At 45.1% G+C, this 24,991-nt stretch overlaps 5 protein-coding genes across 6 annotated transcripts; 2 read left to right on the plus strand and 3 right to left on the minus strand.

Annotated features, from left to right (window-relative positions):
* Window positions 1–1,109: 1,109 nt before the first annotated feature.
* Window positions 1,110–2,308, minus strand: LOC117191033. The gene is made up of 3 exons (XM_033396003.1): window positions 2,188–2,308; window positions 1,853–2,116; window positions 1,110–1,763 (listed from the first exon to the last, which is right to left on the minus strand). The coding sequence occupies exons 2-3, from the start codon at window positions 2,089–2,091 to the stop codon at window positions 1,661–1,663; spliced, it is 342 nt and encodes a 113-aa protein (XP_033251894.1). The 5' UTR covers window positions 2,092–2,116; window positions 2,188–2,308; the 3' UTR covers window positions 1,110–1,660.
* Window positions 2,309–2,735: 427 nt separating this feature from the next.
* On the minus strand, window positions 2,736–3,210 carry LOC117191034. Of its 2 annotated transcripts, none has more exons than XM_033396005.1 (2): window positions 2,880–3,210; window positions 2,736–2,816 (listed from the first exon to the last, which is right to left on the minus strand). In XM_033396005.1, the coding sequence occupies exons 1-2, from the start codon at window positions 3,162–3,164 to the stop codon at window positions 2,772–2,774; spliced, it is 330 nt and encodes a 109-aa protein (XP_033251896.1). In that variant the 5' UTR covers window positions 3,165–3,210; the 3' UTR covers window positions 2,736–2,771. The 2 variants fall into 2 exon arrangements, with proteins under 2 accessions (XP_033251896.1, XP_033251895.1); XM_033396004.1 differs by having other exon boundaries at window positions 2,757–2,828.
* Window positions 3,211–3,793: 583 nt separating this feature from the next.
* Window positions 3,794–12,331, minus strand: LOC117190382. Its single transcript, XM_033395463.1, has 5 exons — window positions 12,248–12,331; window positions 12,025–12,182; window positions 11,553–11,699; window positions 11,218–11,481; window positions 3,794–4,052 (listed from the first exon to the last, which is right to left on the minus strand). Exons 1-5 carry the CDS (start codon window positions 12,329–12,331, stop codon window positions 3,794–3,796), a joined length of 912 nt encoding a protein of 303 aa, XP_033251354.1.
* Window positions 12,332–17,960: 5,629 nt separating this feature from the next.
* On the plus strand, window positions 17,961–19,580 carry LOC117191029. The gene is made up of 2 exons (XM_033396000.1): window positions 17,961–19,277; window positions 19,348–19,580. The coding sequence occupies exons 1-2, from the start codon at window positions 18,195–18,197 to the stop codon at window positions 19,375–19,377; spliced, it is 1,113 nt and encodes a 370-aa protein (XP_033251891.1). The 5' UTR covers window positions 17,961–18,194; the 3' UTR covers window positions 19,378–19,580.
* A 3,744-nt stretch (window positions 19,581–23,324) lies between these two features.
* LOC117191028 lies at window positions 23,325–24,725 on the plus strand. Its single transcript, XM_033395999.1, has 2 exons — window positions 23,325–24,422; window positions 24,493–24,725. Exons 1-2 carry the CDS (start codon window positions 23,340–23,342, stop codon window positions 24,520–24,522), a joined length of 1,113 nt encoding a protein of 370 aa, XP_033251890.1. The 5' UTR covers window positions 23,325–23,339; the 3' UTR covers window positions 24,523–24,725.
* The last annotated feature ends 266 nt before the right edge of the window (window positions 24,726–24,991 follow it).

The raw sequence follows: 24,991 nt of genomic DNA on the forward strand, positions 1-24,991 counted from the left end.
AGATGGGAAACCCAACCAAACTGTCGTCTAGGGCCTGAAATTGTCCAACTCCTGATGGCACTTCAGGTGACGGCGTAAACGCCAAGCTCCGCCTGAGGGGGGCCAGGAGGGCCCATGGAGTGGGGCCATAAAACAATTTTGTTGTAAATTTACGATACCCCCGGCCATGTATGACAGAAGGTACATAAATACTCGAACACATAAAGGCACGGGGCAGGAGGCAGTCGACATTTTCTTTCCACCAAGAAATTAGCAAAGGATGGAGGGTAGGAAACGAAACGAGCTCAATTGCTCCACCATTCTTTTGGAGGAATAACTTAATTTATTGAATGAACAGATTGCATTTTAAATTTATTATGCTTCCATAGTATTGATTTTGGGGCACATGAATTTCTCTTTACATGATAGAAAATTTAGGTGTTGGAGATTGACGTAAGGCTAATCCCGGTTTTTCACACTGGGCTTAACTTTGTATTATAATTGGACATCCCATCGTATTTATGTATATATTAAGCCTATGTTTTGTGTTTGTATGGGGGTTTCTTTCATTGTCCTCCTCACAGGACAAGTGTCTTTTAATCAAATTACAATTGGGGTTAATTTAATAAACTCTCACTTTCTACCTTTCACAGGATCTGTTCTATCTTTCATGTGTGTCCTGTGGCTGTTTTAACTGTGGCTGGCGCTGTGCCACTTGCAAATAATTCACTTTCTTTTGGCTCTTGTAAAGAGTGTGCGGTGTGTGTGATTATGGGTTACGTGTTCGAGTGTCTGTATGCTACGGGTGTGGATGAACATTATTGGATTGCATTGAAAGAACTGGTTGCTTAGTAATAATGTATCGGCACTGGCGTTACGTTGCCTAAACGTAACGCCCAAGAGAACTAGTCCTCTGATCTACTATAATTGTTGAATACACGTTGCTTAATCAGACGCACCAACTGTGCATAATTTTGTAAATTTTTTTTTGGGAGATTTTCTTTAAACTTGTTTTTCTTGAGTTTTGCCATTTTTAAAGTCCATCAAACAAAATTTAGAACTGAACTGCGTAAAAGAAACAATTTAGAAGAACTGAAAAAGCCGAAATGGAAACGAGTAGAAAAACGATGTCTTTTTTTGAACACCAAACGCTGGCACGGCCCTGTTCGATGCGATTCGGCTCTGATTGGTTCCGCTTCAGCTTGAGATCGGTCTGATTTGGCCAACTGATTTGGGGATGCAGGAAAGCGCTCCCGGTTTGCAATAACAACTAGTAATACACGCATATATACGGCATGATATATATGTAGGCAATGGTAAACAAAAGACAACTAGTATGCCCTGGGGGTTGGTGGTGTGGTTGTGTTGCGCCCATGTCGAGCAATCGGAACCCAGATAGGACTGGGCTGAGTTCCTTCGCTGAGGTGTGTGTGTGTGGTGTGGTGTGGTTCTGGTTTTTGTACGAACATATTTGCTTTCTAACTTATTTCCCAAATTGAGTTTGATATTCCTAAATTCCGGGATCCTAACTGAACCCCTCTCTCCACGTCAAGGTCCCTCAAGTGTGCTGCTGTAGGTGTCTATGTATGTGTTCCAGGTGAAATGTGTTGACATGTGTGAGTGTGTGCGTGTGGGATGGGATACCACTGCACCGTTTCTATCTCCGGACTACGAACGCCGCTCAGTAGACAATGAGCAGGTTGTTCTCATTGAAGCCGGTGGAGTGTCCGGCGTTGCGTACAATGAAACAGGATCCATCGAAGTGCATGCGCTTCTCATTGCGACTACAAAGGACAGAACAGAACGGAAGTTAGCAGAGCAGGATGACGGGCGAGGGGGAGGGGGAGGTTGAGAGCATCGGTTTGACACTCACCGAACAAACAGATGCGAGGTCTTGCCCAGAGAGGCAGTGCAATGGATGCCAGGTGTGGTCAAAGTGGCCGATCCATTGCCGGGACTGGTGCGAATCAAGCACTTGTTGTCCACACGAGTGACCTTCACCAGGCCATCGGCTGCCTGGGTGATGCGAAATCCGTTTATGTCATAGATCTCAGTGCCATCCTCGGTACAGGTGTAAGCTGAATTGGCAATCACGTCATGGGCTTCAGCCATATAAGAGGGACCATGGCGCGAGTCGCTGCGAGAAGTTCGGGAATTAAATCGAAATTAGCCAAATAAGAAGCGATGCAATTGGCCGGGGGGACTCACTCATAGAACACTGCCAGGGTGTAGTCCTTGGTCAGATCGGTGAAAGTGTCGGTTGTGGTGCGCGTCCCGGCTGTGTCCACCAGGTAGATGAGAGCGCACGCCTCGCTGGTGAAGCTCACACCCTAGTACCACATTCCGGCATAGCGACTATAATGGGAAGATAATTCAAAGAATTCCAAAGATGCCACGTTGGGGTAAGGGCCATTCCCACTCACACAAAGTTATTGCCCTTCATGCCGTCGTAGGTGACTATTTCGACTTTAGCGCCGCTCTGCAAGATGCGTCCATTGGGGTGGATCAAAGCCGAGTTGCTGCAGTTGCGTGATAGAGCAACTGCCACCATGCTGCGCTGATTGAGCACGCGCACCGCCTTGTCCAGAGTCATGTCAATTCTGCCCCATGCAAAGAAAGGTATTAACATTAGGGGTCGGTCTTAAAGAAGAGCCAAGGGGCTGGGGGCGTCCACACTCACCGCACGCCATCGCGGAGGCGCAACTGGATGGTGCCGTTCGTCATGGCAATTGGTCCAGAGCCGGGACATGCCGGCGGTGTGTTGTTCTCGAGCTCGAAGTTGCGTGTGCTGCTCACGCGTGCCAAGGCGTATGGTGGAGGGGCATTGGAGACGGCAACTGTTGGGAATTCTGAGATTGAGCGAAATCGGCTAGGTTTACAGATATGCAGGAGCCCCTTACCAGGCAGTAGTTCTGCTCGTTGTCGAAGCCACAGGTGGGCGTGGCATTGTAGCGCCCTGTGAGTGCCTTGCCGTTGTGCGCCATTTTTCCAGCGTCTATTTCCTGCATATTCCCTGGCCCGTACTGGGGAGGGTTGGAAATGTGTATGACCGGCAGTTGGACGTATGGACGGGCCGACTGACTGCCGACGGGGTAATTGGCGCACTCCTTGGAAATGCCGCTGGTGATGGTGTTGGTGCCAACGGTGGCGCTGCTAGCGAGACTGGAGCTGCTGCCGCGATCCATGTGGCCCACGGAGTCCGTGACGGAGTCATGCCGACACGCAAGCTTGCTTGCTAAGGGAGGGGTGATGAGAAGGCGAGAGGTAGTAGCGGAAGTTAGATCCGGAAGGAAATGAAGAGGTGAGGAAGTGAAAGTGCCAGAAAATAATTGAATACCGGCAGGAGAGAAAACGACAGATACGAGCGCAGAAATCGAATGACTTTGCAACTGTTGCTAACATTCTGTCGACATTCTGTTAACGCATGCATATACATACATACATGCATATATGTATTATCATACGTGTGTGCGTTTTTCCCAATTTGCATTTGATTTTTATAGAAATTAACCAAACTATTTTGAATAATATTAGAAGAGAAGAGAAGAGGGGGGAATAGAGAAGGAAAATTCGAATATTAAAGTCGGAAAGTAAGAGAGCAATGGTGGAAAAGAACGAGACGGAAAATAAGAAGGTCTGAAATAAGTGGAGAGGGCAATGAGGTGATTTGGCAATGCTGCTGTTGCCGAGCTGTTAAGACTGCGGCGGCTGTTAACTCGCTGTTGATACCCTGCTAGCGCGATGATGCGGCAGCTTTGTAAAACAAAATGTCTGAAAATTGAAGAAACTTTCACGTTATTGCTTGGAATTTCACTTACCGGCGATGGGTTGTTGGTGTAGACGGAGCGCTGGCGCTCAAGATGTTGATTTTGTCGTTCATCTGAGCACGCGACAAGAAGTCCTCGGCATTGAAGATCCCCACACGGGCGCCCTTCGGGCTGCTTACTTGCGAGACCGGCTCCTGCTGGGAAGTCTCGCAGTCCGATGACTGGCACTGTGCCTCCTTGGTGCTGACCTTGGGCTCAACGGACTTCGACCATTTTGATTTGGCAACTTTTTTCTTCTCGCCCTTTCTTTTCGTCAAGTGATTTCACAAAACCCCCGTTTGTGTGTGCGTGCGTGTGTTCGTGTGTGCGGCAAATGCGAAATTTTTCACTTTAAATATGTGTGAACTTACTTGAGAACACGCGCGTGCTAAATACAGTTTTAGAATATTTTGTTCGACACTTCTTACTACGACTCTGAGAGGAATTTTAATTTTTATATTTAATTTTCCACTTTACATGAGCTCCGCTCGCTGGCACAATTTTCGAAAGGATGACTGTTCGGATTTTCACACTGAAAGTCGTCGCCTGCTCAAACCGGAATTGAAAAGCAGAGCTGTCTCCCGATTATAATCGGAGCGATATTCAGGGCTGCATTTCAATGTTGTATGGATGTAGATCAGATACTAATTACTGTACATTTTCGTATTATTAATGGTACTCCGTGGCTTGAGTCTTGAGCTTCACAAAAAAATGGTTTACCAAATTACCAAATGGTTAAATGGTAAAATGTTTAATTCGTACACTGCTCATTTTCACCTTGTTCGATCCTTTCGGATTCCAGTAAAGAAAATTTACCAAATACAATTCGCTCACAGACTTGCATTAAGGCGCCGCACTGACGCTGATCTATCCACAAGCCTGGAAAAAAGTATTGAGCCGTCATCGTTTTGGCCCAAAGTAACTTCATTCTGGTCATGGCTATTTGTGGAATACTTCTGGCTGTCTTAATTTAATTTGGATCTCTTCCATAAGCTGCGTGCACTGCAACTCTCTCTTCCCTAACTCCTCTCAAATCTGATTTCCTATAGATTATTAATTGGTACTTTGTATCGTTGCCCAACTAGAAATGGATTTAAGTCAGCTTGAATGCATTTCCGTCGGCCTAATCCTATTTCATGCTTTTAGAGTCGGACAAATGAAGTTTGCCAGCATCAAAGTCAAGCAAAATCGAATTAAGCAATAGGCGCCGCTCCCAACAGCATCAAGCAGAAGCTTTAAAGCATATTAGAAAATTGAAAAGTCAGCCAAAAGAGTTGCACTTGGCCATGTAAAAGTACTGTGCTGTGTGCTCGATGGTGGCATAAAACTGAAAGTTTCAATTTTCTGAAGTGCTCGCCTTGGCTCGAGAAGGTTGCGAAATGCCAAGTGTCAGTGCCAAAGGAGGCGGCTAAGCACGGAGGAGCCTCATCTTAGTGGGTTACTGCTGATGCAGTGTATCGCATATCTGCTTCGTCAGTTGGAATTTCTGGCATCATCTTTACGTGAGGGTACACACTTGTGTCCTGGAATTTGCATGCAAAATATAATAGTGCTAGGTGCCCATTTATGTATGTACAAGCTAAGCTCTCTATAGCGGACACATGGTTCCAGTAATTTAATCCGTACTATCCATATAGTGTAAGTAGCGAATGTGTACAGCTTTTGTTAGATGTTTGGTTCTACCCAAATTGTCGGATATGTGCGGATAATGCTGAGACATCGCACGTCTGGTGTGTGGGGGAGTGTTATTGTTTTGCCACCTTGTAGTCTGGATCGTAGAGAACTATTGTCGAACGGTTCAGTTCAGTAGGCAACCCTGAACTTCTTGCGAATCGATTGACAACTATATCCCCTCGCCTGCTCACATGATTGATGCTGGCTTTCACTTTTTCGGCTAAACCGCATTGACTTCCCCTGCATTTGGCCATCGCTGCCCACGCAGCATGGCACAGCGAATGTTCGCCTAAAAATTCGATCTCATTTTGCTTGTGACATATTTGAAATTTATTTTCGGTGCTGATGCTGCCACCCCGATGCTGTTGCTGTTGCAGCTGCATCTGCACCTCCGCCCACGCACTGCATTGACTCAGTTTGAGAGTGAAAATAAAAAAGAACAGTTGGCAAATACTGTATTTACAGAAAATGCAATATGCATGGAATCCGAATGAAATACGGAAACTCATTTGTAAAAAGCTACAATGCCTTGACCGGCTCCACCACCTCTTTTGTTGTCACTTACAGCAGCCGCAAGCGAACAAATTGGTTAACCTCCTTTTATTTTTTTTCCTTTCCTTTTTTTGGTAGTACGAGTCCATATTTATGGTTCGTAAATATGAATGTGGGATTTTTGTCGAGCCATTACCAATTGGACGGCCATTTACGGCAGGCAAAGGCAGAGAGGAAGCAGAATTGTGGTCTTTTTTTAGTTTGAATTGCTTGTTGATTATTTGCTGCCACATTTTAATTAACTGGATTTCGTTTCGCAGAACGAATGTGTAACAGTAAGCTTTTGGCAGCGAGCACTGCTCTGAAATATTCTATCTATGCTCCAAGGGGATTTCATTTCCACTCGGTCGAATGCGAAATGTGGAAAAACTATTTTCGTCGACCCAAGAAAACTCATGAAAGTGTCAGTGAACTTTGGCGCAGACAAATCCGGCCGAGACGGCCCCAGACGGCCAAGACCCAGACCACACAGGGTGTGGATGTAGCTGTGGGTGTGAGGAGCATGTGACATTTTCAGAGCTGGGCCAACAAATGGGTTCAGCCTGGGCCTGGGCCTACAGCAAAACATTTTGGCCTTCGCCATCCATAAATTTCCAGATCGCAACTTTGCTCTTCGGATTGCTTCGAGTTTATTGTACGTACTTTGGCCCCAGCAAATACGAGTATTTGAAGCCTTTGGCACGTACCTCTTTTATCCGAAAGTTGGCCCATTGAAGAGGCCTGGACTGGCACCAGCTGTTCATTTCTGTTAGGCCGTTGCTAAGTGGATTAGCGCAAATATTTTAAATTTCTGTTGGTCGGTCCACAGACAAGAATGCTGAGATGCTTTACTTTGCGGCTTAATTAAACTCAATTATAATCGTGTTGACACTTTTGTTATTCTGTATTCTGTAGTTGTTTTTGTTGGGGCGAAAGCAAATTAAAACTTCAAACTTGATAAATGCCGAGTGCGAACAAAACTTCTGCTCCATTATGGATTGTTTTACCTGAAGATTAGTTGGGAATCTCGATTGCAATTACTCCAACGAATCTCATTGCCGGAGAGTGGTCCAACCACAGGAAATTTAATTGCTTTCGATTGGGTTTCAATTACGCAAATTGCATTAGACATCACCACGAACGGATTCCCAATGAATCCAAACATATAGTACTCTTAGCTGTATATTATTTATGAATCGGATCAAGCTATCGGCCTTGCCAGCTGTGCCTAGCCCAAGTTTTGCCCCAATCGGTGTAGGAATTCCCTCTTGCTGCATCGCAAAACATCACCAAATGTCAGAAAAGGGGTCCATACTTTATCCTCCAAGGCTGCCGCACTTTGACCTACCTGCTCTACTCAGGCGGAGGCTGGTGTGATTGATTTGATTGCTGTCACCGACTGGGATGACAATCCATCCAATTCAATGAGCTACTCACTTTCGCCTCGAGTTTGTCCTGGGTCTTCCAGCTGTCCTTTGAAGTCCTCGTCAGAGGTATCGCTCCCGGGCGAAATGAAAGTTGTTTACATTTTTTATCAACTTTAAGTGGAAGATTATGGAGGGCACTTCGTGCTGGTTTTCGTACAACTTACCCCTGGGAACGTTTTCATAATTTTCTACCTCCAACATTGCCATTCATTTCACATTAAATGTGCCGTGCCCCAGAACGGCTCCCAGGACCCCCAGGGCGGCGGAAGATGTGCATTTATCCATTACCGTTGACGTTGCTGTCAACTCTCCTCTCCGCTCGAATCACCCGGTTAAAATGTAATTATCCTGCCTGGACTCGGCACTCCATGGCGTTGCATTCCACGTCTGAAATTCAGCCATGTCTTAATAGCCGGAAATCGAGTTGACTTGCCCTATGCCCTGGCCAAATGCATGTGGAATGAACTCGTTCGCAGAGTTATGGCTGTGAATTCAAGTTAATTGAATATCTATAGACGTGCATGGTGCCGAAGCAGAGGGGCCTCGCATAATTGTCGGCTCATTAAACGATAATGCAGGAAAATTGATGCCCGGCCTTTTTCCATTCCATTCCCCATTTTTGGGGGAAATTGAATTTCATAAACTTTCCGATGAAAAACAGGGTTGCGGGGGAGCCTCCCCAGCTAAGTTCCCAGCAGCAATTAGTGCGCTCTGTCTCGGGAGTGCCCGGCTTCGGAAGTGGCAGGAGCCCCGAGAAGCGGCAGGAACGTGGCCGAAGCTGTGCGTCAGCTGGGGAAAATCGAAACCAAAAAGTTTGTTTATGCTTAGAATGCCAGCGGAATTGCTGGCAGGAGGTGGAGTGGGAGCTGGGAGCTGGGAGGCTTGGGGGCTTGGATGCTGGCAGGATGCGGCTCTCTCTGATGCCATTGACATCAGCAACACGGCCACGGCTGTTGTCATTCAAGTGTTCTAATCAATTCTGATTTAATTTTACGCCCAATTAAGTGTGAAAAGCTTTTGATGTTGCGCACACGTGTGCGTGCGGCAAATGGATGCAGACAAGGACTCGCAGGGGCGCAGTCACACAAGCGTGAGCTTTGAATATGCCACAGATACATATGTGGGGTCGGTCCTTTGCTCGCACGAGTCCCAGTTAGGCTCTCACACTTGAATAAAGCCATTCCAGACATCAATATTTTGATCCTTCCCTGGTTGGGCTATGTGTACTTACCGCTGCTTCTGTATCCACGCTGTATCCACACTTTCCGTATGCATCTCTCTTTCTCTCTCTTTGTGTATCTCTAGCCATGGAACAACTTTCTTCTTATGACAGAGACAGACGTGGCAGATAGTTCCGCCAAGACATTATCCAATAATCTTTATCAACAGCCACAGCCAGCGCTGTAGCATCCGCGCCGCGTGCCTACCTCCACCTCCAGCTCCAGGTTAAGTTTGTTGGAAACTTTAGTCTGCATGACAGTCGATCCGATATCCCTGTGAATTTGGATTTGTTTGCAGGTAACGACAAGGCTCAAGACATTTTACTAATTAAATATCAATGTACTTTTCCTTCCATTTGCCTAATTTACCGCTGTCAACAGCAAGACAAACAATATTGTAGTCCAAAAGAGTGTACACACTGGCCGCCCAGGGTTGTCACGCTACGATAAAATAAAAACAGCTGTGTCGTAAATGTGCGATTAAAAATTCAACGAAATATTTGTATCGCCGCGAAGCTTGGTTTTTGGAGATCAAAAAGGTCTTCCATATCCCGATGTCTCCGAAGATAGGGCTTATCCGAAGTCCCTTCAAAATGGAAGAGCGTAATCCGCTTTTACATTAAATCGGATTTAAATATAAACTCTATAGCGGCAGATATTCAAATTTATTTTCTTGGAAATCCTCACAGAAATTTAAATGATTAAATTCCAAGTGCTCTTAAAGATGGGAAACCGAACCAAACTGTCGTCTAGGGCCTGAAATTGTCCAACTCCTGATGGCACTTCAGGTGACGGCGTAAACGCCAAGCTCCGCCTGAGGGGGGCCAGGAGGGCCCATGGAGTGGGGCCATAAAACAATTTTGTTGTAAATTTACGATACCCCGGCCATGTATGACAGAAGGTACATAAATACTCGAACACATAAAGGCACGGGGCAGGAGGCAGTCGACATTTTCTTTCCACCAAGAAATTAGAAAAGGATGGAGGGTAGGAAACGAAACGAGCTCCATTGCTCCACCATTCTTTTGGAGGAATAGATTAATTTATTGAATGAACAGATTGCATTTTAAATTTATTATACTTCCATAGTATTGATTTTGGGGCACATGAATTTCTCTTTACATGATAGAAAATTTAGGTGTTGGAGATTGACGTAAGGCTAATCCCGGTTTTTCACACTGGGCTTAACTTTGTATTATAATTGGACATCCCATCGTATTTATGTATATATTAAGCCTATGTTTTGTGTTTGTATGGGGGTTTCTTTCATTGTCCTCCTCACAGGACAAGTGTCTTTTAATCAAATTACAATTGGGGTTAATTTAATAAACTCTCACTTTCTACCTTTCACAGGATCTGTTCTATCTTTCATGTGTGTCCTGTGGCTGTTTTAACTGTGGCTGGCGCTGTGCCACTTGCAAATAATTCACTTTCTTTTGCCTCTTGTAAAGAGTGTGCGGTGTGTGTGATTATGGGTTACGTGTTCGAGTGTCTGTATGCTACGGGTGTGGATGAACATTATTGGATTGCATTGAAAGAACTGGTAGCTGAGAAATAATGTATCGGCACTGGCGTTACGTTGCCTAAACGTAACGCCCAAGAGAACTAGTCTTCTGATCTACTATAATTGTTGAATACACGTTGCTTAATCAGACGCACCAACTGTGCATAACTTTGTAAATTTTTTTTGGGAGATATTTCTTTAAACTTTTTTTCTTGAGTTTTGCCATTTTTAAAGTCTATCAAACAAAATTTAGAACTGAACTGCGTAAAAGAAACAATTTAGAAGAACTGAAAAAGCCGAAATGGAAACGAGTAGAAAAACGATGTTTCTTTTTTTGAACACCAAACGCTGGCACGGCCCTGTTCGATGGGTTTCGGCTCTGATTGGTTCCGCTTCAGCTTGAGATCGGTCTGATTTGGCCAACTGATTTGGGGAAGCAGGAAAGCGCTCCCGATTTGCAATAACAACTAGTAATACACGCGTATACACGGTATGATATATATGTAGGCAATGGTAAACGAAAGACAACTAGTATTCCCTGGGGGTTGGTGGTGTGGTTGTGTTGCGCCCATGTCGAGCAATCGGAACCCAGATAGGACTGGGCTGAGTTCCTTCGCTGAGGTGTGTGTGTGTGGTGTGGTGTGGTGCTGGTTTTTGTACGAACATATTTGCTTTCTAACTTATTTCCCAAATTGATTTTGATATTCCTAAATTCCGGGATCCTAACTGAATCCCTCTCTCCACGTCAAGGTCCCTCAAGTGTGCTGCTGTAGGTGTCTATGTATGTGTTCCAGGTGAAATGTGTTGACATGTGTGAGTGTGTGCGTGTGGGATGGGCTACCACTGCGCCGTTTCTATCTCCGGACTACGAACGCCGCTCAGTAGACAATGAGCAGGTTGTTCTCATTGAAGCCGGCGGAGTGTCCGGCGTTGCGTACAATGAAACAGGATCCATCGAAGTGCATGCGCTTCTCATTGCGACTACAAAGGACAGAACAGAACGGAAGTTAGCAGAGCAGGATGACGGGCGAGGGGGAGGGGGAGGGGGAGGTTGAGAGCATCGGTTTGACACTCACCGAACAAACAGATGCGAGGTCTTGCCCAGAGAGGCAGTGCAATGGATGCCAGGTGTGGTCAAAGTGGCCGATCCATTGCCGGGACTGGTGCGAATCAAGCACTTGTTGTCCACACGAAAGACCTTCACCAGGCCATCGGCTGCCTGGGTGATGCGAAATCCGTTTATGTCATAGATCTCAGTGCCATCCTCGGTACAGGTGTAAGCTGAATTGGCAATCACGTCATGGGCTTCAGCCATATAAGAGGGACCATGGCGCGAGTCGCTGCGAGAAGTTCGGGAATTAAATCGAAATTAGCCAAATAAGAAGCGATGCAATTGGCCGGGGGGACTCACTCATAGAACACTGCCAGGGTGTAGTCCTTGGTCAGATCGGTGAAAGTGTCGGTTGTGGTGCGCGTCCCGGCTGTGTCCACCAGGTAGATGAGAGCGCACGCCTCGCTGGTGAAGCTCACACCCTTGTACCACATCTTGGCATAGCGACTGTAATGGGAAGATAATTCAAAGGATTCAAAAGATGCCACGTTGGGGTAAGGGCCATTCCCACTCACACAAAGTTATTGCCCTTCATGCCGTCGTAGGTGACTATTTCGACTTTAGCGCCGCTCTGCAAGATGCGTCCATTGGGGTGGATCAAAGCCGAGTTGCTGCAGTTGCGTGATAGAGCAACTGCCACCATGCTGCGCTGACTGAGCACGCGCACCGCCTTGTCCAGAGTCATGTCAATGCTGCCCCATGCAAAGAAAGGTATTAACATTAGGGGTCGGTCTTAAAGAAGAGCCAAGGGGCTGGGGGCGTCCACACTCACCGCACGCCATCGCGGAGGCGCAACTGGATGGTGCCGTTCGTCATGGCAATGGGTCCAGAGCCGGGACATGCCGGCGGTGTGTGGTTCTCGAGCTCGAAGTTGCGTGTGCTGCTCACGCGTGCCAAGGCGTATGGTGGAGGGGGCATTGGAGACGGCAACTGTTGGGAATTCTGAGATTGAGCATAGAATCGGCTAGATTTACAGATATGCAGGAGCCCCTTACCAGGCAGTAGTTCTGCTCGTTGTCGAAGCCATAGGTGGGCGTGGCATTGTAGCGCCCTGTGAGTGCCTTGCCGTTGTGCGCCATTTTGCCAGCGTCTATTTCCTGCATATTCCCTGGCCCGTACTGGGGGGGGTTGGAAATGTGTATGCCCGGCAGTTGGACGTATGGACGGGCTTGAGTCTTGAGCTTCACAAAAAAATGGTTTACCAAATTACCAAATGGTTAAATGGTAAAATGTTTAATTCGTACACTGCTCATTTTCACCTTGTTCGATCCTTTCGGATTCCTGTAAAGAAATTTACCAAATACAATTCGTTCACAGACTTGCATTAAGGCGCCGCACTGACGCTGATCTATCCACAAGCCTGGAAGAAAGTATTGACCCGTCATCGTTTTAGCCCAAAGTAACTTCATTCTGGTCATGGCTATTTGTGGAATACTTCTGGCAGTCTTAATTTAATTTGGATCTCTTCCATAAACTGCGTGCACTGCAACTCTCTCTTCCCTAACTCCTCTCAAATCTGATTTCCTATAGATTATTAATTGGTACTTTGTATCGTTGCCCAACTAGAAATGGATTTAAGTCAGCTTGAATGCATTTCCGTCGGCCTAATCCTATTTCACGCTATTAGAGTCGGACAAATGAAGTTTGCCAGCATCAAAGTCAAGCAAAATCGAATTAAGCAATAGGCGCCGCTCCCAACAGCATCAAGCAGAAGCTTTAAAGCATATTAGAAAATTGAAAAGTCAGCCAAAAGAGTTGCACTTGGCCATGTAAAAGTACTGTGCTGTGTGCTCGATGGTGGCATAAAACTGAAAGTTTCAATTTTCTGAAGTGCTCGCCTTGGCTCGAGAAGGTTGCGAAATGCCAAGTGTCAGTGCCAAAGGAGGCGGCTAAGCACGGAGGAGCCTCATCTTAGTGGGTTACTGCTGATGCAGTGTATCGCATATCTGCTTCGTCAGTTGGAATTTCTGGCATCATCTTTACGTGAGGGTACACACTTGTGTCCTGGAATTTGCATGCAAAATATAATAGTGCTAGGTGCCCATTTATGTATGTACAAGCTAAGCTCTCTATAGCGGACACATGGTTCCAGTAATTCAATCCGTACTATCCATATTGTGTAAGTAGCGAATGTGTACAGCTTTTGTTAGATGTTTGGTTCTACCCAAATTGTCGGATATGTGCGGATAATGCTGGGGGGCTGTTGACAAATTAGCCAAAATTTAGAATTTGGCAGGCCCTGAAGGACGCCCGTCCGCGCTTGTAGCAATGAAAATTAGCTGAGACATCGCACGTCTGGTGTGTGGGGGAGTGTTATTGTTTTGCCACCTTGTAGTCTGGATCGTAGAGAACTATTGTCGAACGGTTCAGTTCAGTAGGCAACCCTGAACTTCTTGCGAATCGATTGACAACTATATCCCCTCGCCTGCTCACATGATTGATGCTGGCTTTCACTTTTTCGGCTAGAGCGCATTGACTTCCCCTGCATTTGGCCATCGCTGCCCACGCAGCATGGCACAGCGAATATTCGCCTAAAAATTCTATCTCATTTTGCTTGTGACATATTTGAAATTTATTTTCGGTGCTGATGCTGCCACCCCGATGCTTTTGCTGTTGCTGTTGCAGCTGCATCTGCACCTCCGCCCACGCACTGCATTGACTCAGTTTGAGAGTGAAAATAAAAAAGAACAGTTGGCAAATACTGTATTTATAGAAAATGCAATATGCATGGAATCCGAATGAAATACGGAAACTCATTTGTAAAAAGCTACAATGCCTTGACCGGCTCCACCACCTCCTTTGTTGTCACTTACAGCAGCCGCAAGCGAACAAATTGGTTAACCTCCTTTTATTTTTTTCCTTTCCTTTTTTTGGTAGTACGAGTCCATATTTATGGTTCGTAAATATGAATGTGGGATTTTTGTCGAGCCATTACCAATTGGACGGCCATTTACGGCAGGCAAAGGCAGAGAGGAAGCAGAATTGTGGTCTTTTTATACCCGATACTCAAAATGAGTATTGGGGTATATTAGATTTGTGGTAAAAGTGGATGTGTGTAACGTCCAGAAGGAATCGTTTCCGACCCCATAAAGTATATATATTCTTGATCAGCATCAATAGCCGAGTCGATTGAGCCCTGTCTGTCTGTCCGTCCGTCCGTCTGTCCGTCTGTCCGTCCACTTCAGCGCCTAGTGCTCAAAGACTATAAGAGCTAGAGCAACGATGTTTTGGATCCAGACTTCTGTGATATGTCACTGCTACAAAAATATTTCAAAACTTCGACCCGCCCACTTCCGCCCCCACAAAAGACGAAAATCTGTGGCATCCACAATTTTAAAGATATGAGAAAACCAAAAACGTAGAATTGTAGAGAATGTCCATATCTTTAAGACTGCGGAATCTGAATTGGATCGTATTATTATTATAGCCAGCATCAAGAAAACAATTTCATTTTTTCAGGCCCTGTTTCTCTCTAACACACACGTAGCATAGGCGGCTTTGCTTAGAGTAAAACATTAGCGCCTAGATCTCAGAGACTACAAAAGCTAGAGCAACCAAATTTGGTATCCATACTCCTAATATATCGGACCGAGACGAATTTGTTTCAAAATTTCGCCACACCCCCTTCCGCCCCCGCAAAGGACGAAAATCTGGGGATATTCAAAAATCTGAGAGACCATTAAGGCTAGAGTAACCAAATTTGGTATCCGCACTCCTGTTAGATCTTACTATAAAACGTGTATCTCCAAATTTCGCCCCACCCCCTTCCGCCCACACAAAGGACGAAAATCTGTTGCATCCACAATATTTCACATTTGAGAAAACTAAAAACGCAGAATCATAGATAATGACCATATCTATCAGATTGCTGAATGTGGATCAGATCAGATCATTTTTATAGCCAATAGGAACAAATCAATTTTCAGTGGCTACGCAGCGCCCGACGTCACGCTCAGACTGATTTTCTGTCTCTCTCGCACGCACTCTTTGTCGTGTCGTTTAATATTAGCGGCGTCTGCCGGAGGAGAGCCATACTGACTTAGTATCGGGTATAACCGTAGAGTTGCGGTGTCCGCAGCAACTCACAACGTTCCCCCTCGTTCTAGTTTGAATTGCTTGTTGATTATTTGCTTTCCACATTTTAATTAACTGGATTTCGTTTGGCAGAACGAATGTGTAACAGTAAGCTTTTGGTAGCGAGCACTGCTCTGAAATATTCTATCTATGCTCCAAGGGGATTTCATTTCCACTCGGTCGAATGCGAAATGTGGAAAAACTATTTTCGTCGACCCAAGAAAACTCATGAAACTGTCAGTGAACTTTGGCGCAGACAAATCCGGCCGAGACGGCCCCAGACGGCCAAGACCCAGACCACACAGGGTGTGTGTGTAGCTGTGCGTGTGGGGAGCATGTGACATTTTCAGAGCTGGGCCAACAAATGGGCTCAGCATGGGCCTGGGCCTACAGCAAAACATTTTGGCCTTCGCCATCCATAAATTTCCAGATCGCAACTTTGCTCTTCGGATTGCTTCGAGTTTATTGTACGTACTTTGGCCCCAGCAAATACGAGTATTTGAAGCCTTTGGCACGTACCTCTTTTATCCGAAAGTTGGCCCATTGAAGAGGCCTGGACTGGCACCAGCTGTTCATTTCTGTTAGGCCGTTGCCAAGTGGATTAGCGCAATTATATTTTAAATTTCTGTTGGTCGGTCCACAGACAAGAGTGTTGAGAGGCTTTACTTTGCGGCTTAATTAAACTCAATTAAAATCGTGTTGACACTTTTGTTATTCTGTATTCTGTAGTTGTTTTTGTTGGGGCGAAAGCAAATTAAAACTTCAAACTTGATAAATGCCGAGTGCGAACAAAACTTCTGCTCCATTATGGATTGTTTTACCTGAAGATTAGTTGGGAATCTCGATTGCAATTACTCCAACGAATCTCATTGCCGGAGAGTGGTCCAACCACAGGAAATTTAATTGCTTTCGAGTGGGTTTCAATTACGCAAATTGCATTAGACATCACCACGCACGGATTCCCAATGAATCCAAACATATAGTACTCTTAGCTGTATATTATTTATGAATGGGATCAAGCTATCGGCCTTGCCAGCTGTACCTAGCCCAAGTTTTGCCACAATCGGTGTAGGAATTCCCTCTTGCTGCATCGCAAAACATCACCAAATGTCAGAAAAGGGGTCCATTCTTTATCCTCCAAGGCTGCCGCACTTTGACCTGCCTGCTCTACTCAGGTGGAGGCTGGTGTGATTGATTTGATTGCTGTCACCGACTGGGATGACAATCCATCCAATTCAATGAGCTACTCACTTTCGCCTCGAGTTTGTCCTGGGTCTTCCAGCTGTCCTTTGAAGTCCTCGTCAGAGGTATCGCTCCCGGGCGAAATGAAAGTTGTTTACATTTTTTATCAACTTTAAGTGGAAGATTATGGAGGGCACTTCGTGCTGTTTTTCGTACAACTTACCCCTGGGAACGTTTTCATAATTTTCTACCTCCAACATTGCCATTCATTTCCCATTAAATGTGCCGTGCCCCAGGACGGCTCCCAGGACCCCCAGGGCGGCGGAAGATGTGCATTTATCCATTACCGTTGACGTTGCTGTCGACTCTCCTCTCCGCTCGAATCACCCGGTTAAAATGTAATTATCCTGCCTGGACTCGGCACTCCATGGCGTTGCATTCCACGTCTGAAATTCAGCCATGTCTTAATAGCCGGAAATCGAGTTGACTTGCCCTATGCCCTGGCCAAATGCATGTGGAATGAACTCGTTCGGAGAGTTATGGCTGTGAATTCAAGTTAATTGAATATCTATAGACGTGCATGGTGCCGAAGCACAGGGGCCTCGCATAATTGTCGGCTCATCAAACGATAATGCAGGAAAATTGATGCCTGGCCTTTTTCCATTCCATTCCCCATTTTTGGGGGAAATTGAATTTCATAAACTTTCCGATGAAAAACAGGGTTGCGGGGGAGCCTCCACAGGGAAGTTCCCAGCAGCAATTAGTGCGCTCTGTCTCGGGAGTGCCCGGCTTCGGAAGTGGCAGGAGCCCCGAGAAGCGGCAGGAACGTGGCCGAAGTCACCGACGTGGTGTGCCTTGCCGTGCCGTGCGTCAGCTGGGGAAAATCGAAACCAAAAAATTTGTTTATGCTTAGAATGCCAGCGGAATTGCTGGCAGGAGGTGGAGTGGGAGCTGGGAGCTGGGAGGCTTGGGGGCTTGGATGCTGGCAGGATGCGGCTCTCTCTGATGCCATTGACATCAGCAACACGGCCACGGCTGTTGTCATTCAAGTGTTCTAATCAATTCTGATTTAATTTTACGCCCAATTAAGTGTGAAAAGCTTTTGATGTTGGGCACACGGGTGCGAGCGGCAAATGGATGCAGACAAGGACTCGCAGGGGCGCAGTCACACAAGCGTGAGCATTGAATATGCCACAGATACATATGTGGGGTCGGTCCTTTGCTCGCACGAGTCCCAGTTAGGCTCTCACACTTGAATAAAGCCATTCCAGACATTAATGTTTTCATCCTTCCCTGTGTAGCAAGGTAATAATTAGTGAGGCATTCAACTAGTATTTAAAATAGCATACAGCGCGCATTGGTATTTACCGCACCATCGATACACTCGGTGGGAAATACCAATAGTGAGTTATCGGATAAGAAACATGGAGAAGAGAGTGAGAGCACTTTGTAAATGGCGATTGTGAGAGACGGACGCGCAGCTAATAAAAAAGAGTTACATTAAATCACCGGGTTTGTGTTTTTATACCTATACAGTTCACTCACGCACCGATATTGGTCACTACAATTCCCGGATTAGACGGCCTACAATTTCAGAAGTGGGATACGATCAATCGCCGCCAGTGAAAAATAGCGAAAATTTTTATCATCTCGTCCGTCGAAGACGCCATCGCTGAAAAAAAAAACATGTCGGACTTGGTCGGCGCGGAGGAGTTCTCGGCCGCCCGGCTGCGCGAATGGCTGGAGTCCCTCAATCTACCAAAAGGTGGAAGCAAAGCTGCCATGGCAGCGAGACTTAACGAAATCCCAGTAGAGCTGCGGGGACAGGGACCACCGGCAGCCGAAACATGCGAGAACGAGAGGGAAGATGAGGCGGCCGCAGATCAAGACTCGACGAAGAGCGAACGCAAAGAGAAGAACGAAAAAGCACCGCAAGCGCCTGGGCACAACAACAACCATGGCGAATATCGAGCAGAGGTTGAAATGTTAAAACTGCAAATCGTGCTGCTGAAGCTGCAGAGCGAGAGGGAGAAGGAAGGGAGAGGAGAGAACACAACACCAGCCGCCAGCAATGACGCTGGCGTCATGTTGCTAAATGCCGCCAAAGACATGTTGCCAACATATCATGGCAGCATTTCTGGAAACAACGATGACGTCACAACTTGGATCGCGCAGTTTAAGGCCGTCGCAAAAGTGAACAAACTGAAGGATGAGAAGCTACTAATGCTGCTAATGTCGAAGCTTAAGGACAAAGCATTGGTGTGGCTGCATTCGAGTCCGGAGCACATGTCGCTGCCAATCGATCAATTGTTGAACGTCATGGAAGACACTTTCCATCCCAAGGAAAGCAAACTGTTGCTCCGTCGCAAGTTCGAGTCCCGTTCATGGGCACGTGGCGAGGAGTTCTCGATGTACTTCAACGCCAAAGTGTCGCTGGCATCCCGCATAGTCATTGACGACGAGGAGTTTATTGACGGAGTCATCGAAGGTATCCCAGATGTAGGCCTGCGTAGGCAAGCCCACATGCAGTGCTTTGGCGCTCCATATCAACTACTCAAGGCGTTCGAGAAGATCATGCTGCCAAAGAAGTACGGTTCAACTGAAGGGGCAAACACTGGAGCCTCGCCAACACCCATTCGCTGCTACAACTGCAACTCTTTGGGCCACGTGGCAGGGGAGTGCCGCAAGCCCAAGCGCGAAAGAGGAGCGTGCTACGGATGCGGCAGCATGAGTCACCAGGTGTCACACTGTGACGAAAAGAAGTACAAGGTACATAACGATTATATATACAAATTTAATATATACATTAGCAATTACAATAACAAATGCTTGTCCTTAAATTGCCTCATCGACTCAGGGAGCCCAATAAGTTTTATGAAGTTATCGTGTCTAGAGCACCAGTCGGAAAATAACCTAAATAAAGTGGAAGAGCGCTCACGATTAAGTTCGAACGAAATCAAAGAAGATGATTTAAGTTTATATAAGTTTAACAAAGACAAGAAAAACAGAGAAATTGAATTTATTTTGAATAAAAATGCGGATTACGCTTATGTTGGACTAAATAATAGCAAACTTAACATCTTTGGTAAAATACCCAGTTTTGTAATTATTAACAAAAATCGAATCAACTTTGAATTACTAGTAGTGGCAGACGAGTCGATGGGCTATGAGGCTGTGTTAGGTAGGGATTTTATGAATTTATGCAAATTTAAAATTGTAAGTGACATTTGCAAGGAGAAGGAGAGTGAGACAAAAAACGAGTGTGAAATAAAAAATGAGTGTTTAGAAAAAAATGAGTGTTTAGAAGAAAATGAGTGTTTAGGAGAAAATGAGTGTTTAGAAGAAAATGAGTGTTTAGGAGAAAATGAGTGTTTAGAAGAAAATGAGTGTTTAGGAGAAAATGAGTGTTTAGAAAAAAATGAGTGGAAAATAGAGAATGAGTGTTTAGGAGAATATGAATGTGAAGTTAAAGATGAGGGTGATAAAGAGAATAAGCATGAAGTAGAAAGTGGAGGCAAGGTAGAAAATGAGTGTTCTGCAATGGTTGAGTGTCTGGAAGACAGCGATACCTGCGAGAGCGTAAAAACCAATTTCAACGAACTACCAAGCCAGTATCCAGACAAAGAAAACGACTGGGAGTTGAAAGTAGGGACAGATTGTAGCCAAGAACTCGCAGGACGACTTAAATACATGTTTAGGACAGCGTATGTAAACGCAGAAAGACCAAACTTACCACAAACCAAGTGGGAAATGAAGTTGAATTTCGAACACGAAAAACCGTTTCATTGCCCACCTAGAAGACTGTCGTATAGCGAAAAAGCCCAAGTACAGAAAATGATAGACGAATACACAGAAAAAGGTTACATCAGAACCAGTGAGTCAGAATACGTTTCGCCTATAGTACTGGTAAAAAAGAATTCGGGAGAGTTGAGACTGTGCGTCGATTATCGCACACTTAATAAAGGTATGATAAAGGACAATTACCCAACACCTCTGATAGACGACCTACTAGATAAACTGTCAGGGAAAAGACTTTTCACCAAGTTAGACCTGAAGAATGGATACTTCCACGTATTTATGCATAAAGATTCAGTTAAATACACATCGTTCACGACCCCCATGGGACAATACGAATGGTTGAGGATGCCGTTCGGGTTACGAAATGCATCGGCGGTGTTTCAAAGATTCACAAACAACATTTTTGCAGATATGGTAAAGGAAGACAAAGTTATAATATACATGGACGATATTATGGTAGCAACAAAAGATAGTGATAGTCACATGGAAATTTTACAAGAAGTGATGAGACGATTGGTAGAGAATAAACTTGAATTAAGGATTGATAAATGCGAATTCTTACAGTCAGAAGTTAAGTACCTGGGCTATTCCATATCGGGTAACGGAATTAAACCAGATACGAAGGGATTACAGGCAGTAAAAGGGTTCCCAGTCCCCACGAAAACGAACGAAGTGCAGAGTTTCTTAGGGTTATGTTCTTACTTTAGACGGTTCGTAAAAGATTTTTCTACGAAAGCTAAGCCCCTTTATGATTTGGTCAAAAAAGACAGGAAGTTTGAATTCGGTATCGTAGAACTAGAATGTTTCGAACAACTCAAAAGTAATTTGTTGGAAGCACCGATCTTGGCACTTTACAATCCCAGAGATCCGACAGAAGTACATTGCGATGCAAGTTCGTTAGGTTTCGGGTCAATTCTAATGCAGAAGAAGGGTGATGGCAGAATGCACCCGGTGTTTTATTTCTCCAAGCGGACAACAATTACCGAAGCAAAATACCACAGCTTTGAACTGGAGACACTAGCGATAATTTATGCACTACAACGGTTTAGAGTATACGTGCAAGGCATACCCTTCAAAATAGTGACAGACTGCAACGCGCTAACTATGACTCTAAACAAGAAAGAACTCAATCCACGCATTGCCCGCTGGGCGTTAGAGTTACAAAATTATGACTACAAGTTAGAACACAGGTCAGGAAGTAGAATGCAACACGTAGATGCGCTAAGCAGAGCCGTTCAGATACTCACGGTAGACACAAACACCTTTGAAGAAAATTTAATTATATGCCAAAACAGAGATAACAAACTGATGGAGCTGAGAGAAACGTTACAGAAATCAGAACACAAACATTATGAGATGAGAAACGGAATAATATACAGGAAAAAAGATAACAATACTATCCTATTCTGCGTACCCGAGGAAATGGAAGGCCACGTACTCTATAAGTACCACGATGAACTAGGGCACGTCGGTATAGACAAGATGACCGACGCTATATCGAAAAGCTACTGGATCTCAAACGTAAGGTATAAAGCCAAGCGACACATTGAAAACTGTCTAAAATGCATAGCGTACTCAGCAAAACACGGAAAAGAGGAAGGGTTTTTACACAACATACCAAAAGGGTCAGGACCATTCGAGGTAGTACATATCGACCATTTCGGGCCAGTCGACAAAGGCAGGGCCAACAAACATGTTTTAGTAGTAATAGACGCGTTCACCAAATTCGTAAGACTTTATACGACCAAAACCACTAGCACAAAGGAAGCAGTAATTGCAATGAAAGATTATTTCCGAGCTTACAGTAGACCCAGATGCATTGTGTCAGACAGAGGAAGCTGTTTCACGTCAAAAGAGTTTGAAGAATTCTTAGAACAGAGCAATGTTAAACACGTAAAGATAGCAACAGGGTCGCCACAGGCCAACGGGCAGGTAGAAAGGGTGAACAGAAGTTTGGGACCCATGATTGCAAAGCTTGTTGACCCGGAAAAAGGATTACATTGGGATATGGTAGTGGAAACAGTAGAACACGCGATGAACAACACAATTCAAAGAACAATTAATGAACACCCGAGCAGAATGTTGTTTGGGGTCGTACAAAAAGGAAAGGTTTCAGATTTACTAAAAGATCATCTAGACGAACTAACCGAACAGCGGGCAACAAGGGATATAGAAAAGATTAGAGCAGTAGCAGGCACTCATCAGGAAAAAATACAGTCTTATAACAAACAAGCAACAAATTCAAAGCGAAGGGAGCCACACGTGTACGTAGATAATGATCTAGTTATGGTGAGAAATTTCGACACTCATACAGGGGTGTCTAAAAAGCTTATCCCGAAGTTCAAAGGACCTTATAAGATATCAAAGGTGTTAAAAAATGATAGGTATTTGCTAGAAGATGTAGAGGGGTTTCAACAATCAAGGATCCCGTATAAAGGAGTTTGGGCGGTGGCAAATATGAAGCCGTGGATTGAAAATGGTAATAATGCAAATGTCACAGGGAATCAAAATGAAGAAAATGATTGTAACACGTAAACTTAGAATATTAAGAGTAAACCACACCCAACTGTAATAAATCAACCTATCTAGAAACTAAATTAAATGTAAGGAGTTCAGGAGCACTCCGGTCAGGATGGCCGAATTGTAGCAAGGTAATAATTAGTGAGGCATTCAACTAGTATTTAAAATAGCATACAGCGCGCATTGGTATTTACCGCACCATCGATACACTCGGTGGGAAATACCAATAGTGAGTTATCGGATAAGAAACATGGAGAAGAGAGTGAGAGCACTTTGTAAATGGCGATTGTGAGAGACGGACGCGCAGCTAATAAAAAAGAGTTACATTAAATCACCGGGTTTGTGTTTTTATACCTATACAGTTCACTCACGCACCGATATTGGTCACTACAATTCCCGGATTAGACGGCCTACAATTTCAGAAGTGGGATACGATCAATCGCCGCCAGTGAAAAATAGCGAAAATTTTTATCATCTCGTCCGTCGAAGACGCCATCGCTGAAAAAAAAAAACATGTCGGACTTGGTCGGCGCGGAGGAGTTCTCGGCCGCCCGGCTGCGCGAATGGCTGGAGTCCCTCAATCTACCAAAAGGTGGAAGCAAAGCTGCCATGGCAGCGAGACTTAACGAAATACCAGTAGAGCTGCGGGGACAGGGACCACCGGCAGCCGAAACATGCGAGAACGAGAGGGAAGATGAGGCGGCCGCAGATCAAGACTCGACGAAGAGCGAACGCAAAGAGAAGAACGAAAAAGCACCGCAAGCGCCTGGGCACAACAACAACCATGGCGAATATCGAGCAGAGGTTGAAATGTTAAAACTGCAAATCGTGCTGCTGAAGCTGCAGAGCGAGAGGGAGAAGGAAGGGAGAGGAGAGAACACAACACCAGCCGCCAGCAATGACGCTGGCGTCATGTTGCTAAATGCCGCCAAAGACATGTTGCCAACATATCATGGCAGCATTTCTGGAAACAACGATGACGTCACAACTTGGATCGCGCAGTTTAAGGCCGTCGCAAAAGTGAACAAACTGAAGGATGAGAAGCTACTAATGCTGCTAATGTCGAAGCTTAAGGACAAAGCATTGGTGTGGCTGCATTCGAGTCCGGAGCACATGTCGCTGCCAATCGATCAATTGTTGAACGTCATGGAAGACACTTTCCATCCCAAGGAAAGCAAACTGTTGCTCCGTCGCAAGTTCGAGTCCCGTTCATGGGCACGTGGCGAGGAGTTCTCGATGTACTTCAACGCCAAAGTGTCGCTGGCATCCCGCATAGTCATTGACGACGAGGAGTTTATTGACGGAGTCATCGAAGGTATCCCAGATGTAGGCCTGCGTAGGCAAGCCCACATGCAGTGCTTTGGCGCTCCATATCAACTACTCAAGGCGTTCGAGAAGATCATGCTGCCAAAGAAGTACGGTTCAACTGAAGGGGCAAACACTGGAGCCTCGCCAACACCCATTCGCTGCTACAACTGCAACTCTTTGGGCCACGTGGCAGGGGAGTGCCGCAAGCCCAAGCGCGAAAGAGGAGCGTGCTACGGATGCGGCAGCATGAGTCACCAGGTGTCACACTGTGACGAAAAGAAGTACAAGGTACATAACGATTATATATACAAATTTAATATATACATTAGCAATTACAATAACAAATGCTTGTCCTTAAATTGCCTCATCGACTCAGGGAGCCCAATAAGTTTTATGAAGTTATCGTGTCTAGAGCACCAGTCGGAAAATAACCTAAATAAAGTGGAAGAGCGCTCACGATTAAGTTCGAACGAAATCAAAGAAGATGATTTAAGTTTATATAAGTTTAACAAAGACAAGAAAAACAGAGAAATTGAATTTATTTTGAATAAAAATGCGGATTACGCTTATGTTGGACTAAATAATAGCAAACTTAACATCTTTGGTAAAATACCCAGTTTTGTAATTATTAACAAAAATCGAATCAACTTTGAATTACTAGTAGTGGCAGACGAGTCGATGGGCTATGAGGCTGTGTTAGGTAGGGATTTTATGAATTTATGCAAATTTAAAATTGTAAGTGACATTTGCAAGGAGAAGGAGAGTGAGACAAAAAACGAGTGTGAAATAAAAAATGAGTGTTTAGAAAAAAATGAGTGTTTAGAAGAAAATGAGTGTTTAGGAGAAAATGAGTGTTT

This window comes from Drosophila miranda (genome assembly GCF_003369915.1).
Source record: "Drosophila miranda strain MSH22 chromosome Y unlocalized genomic scaffold, D.miranda_PacBio2.1 Contig_Y1_pilon, whole genome shotgun sequence".
NCBI lineage: Eukaryota > Metazoa > Arthropoda > Insecta > Diptera > Drosophilidae > Drosophila > Drosophila miranda.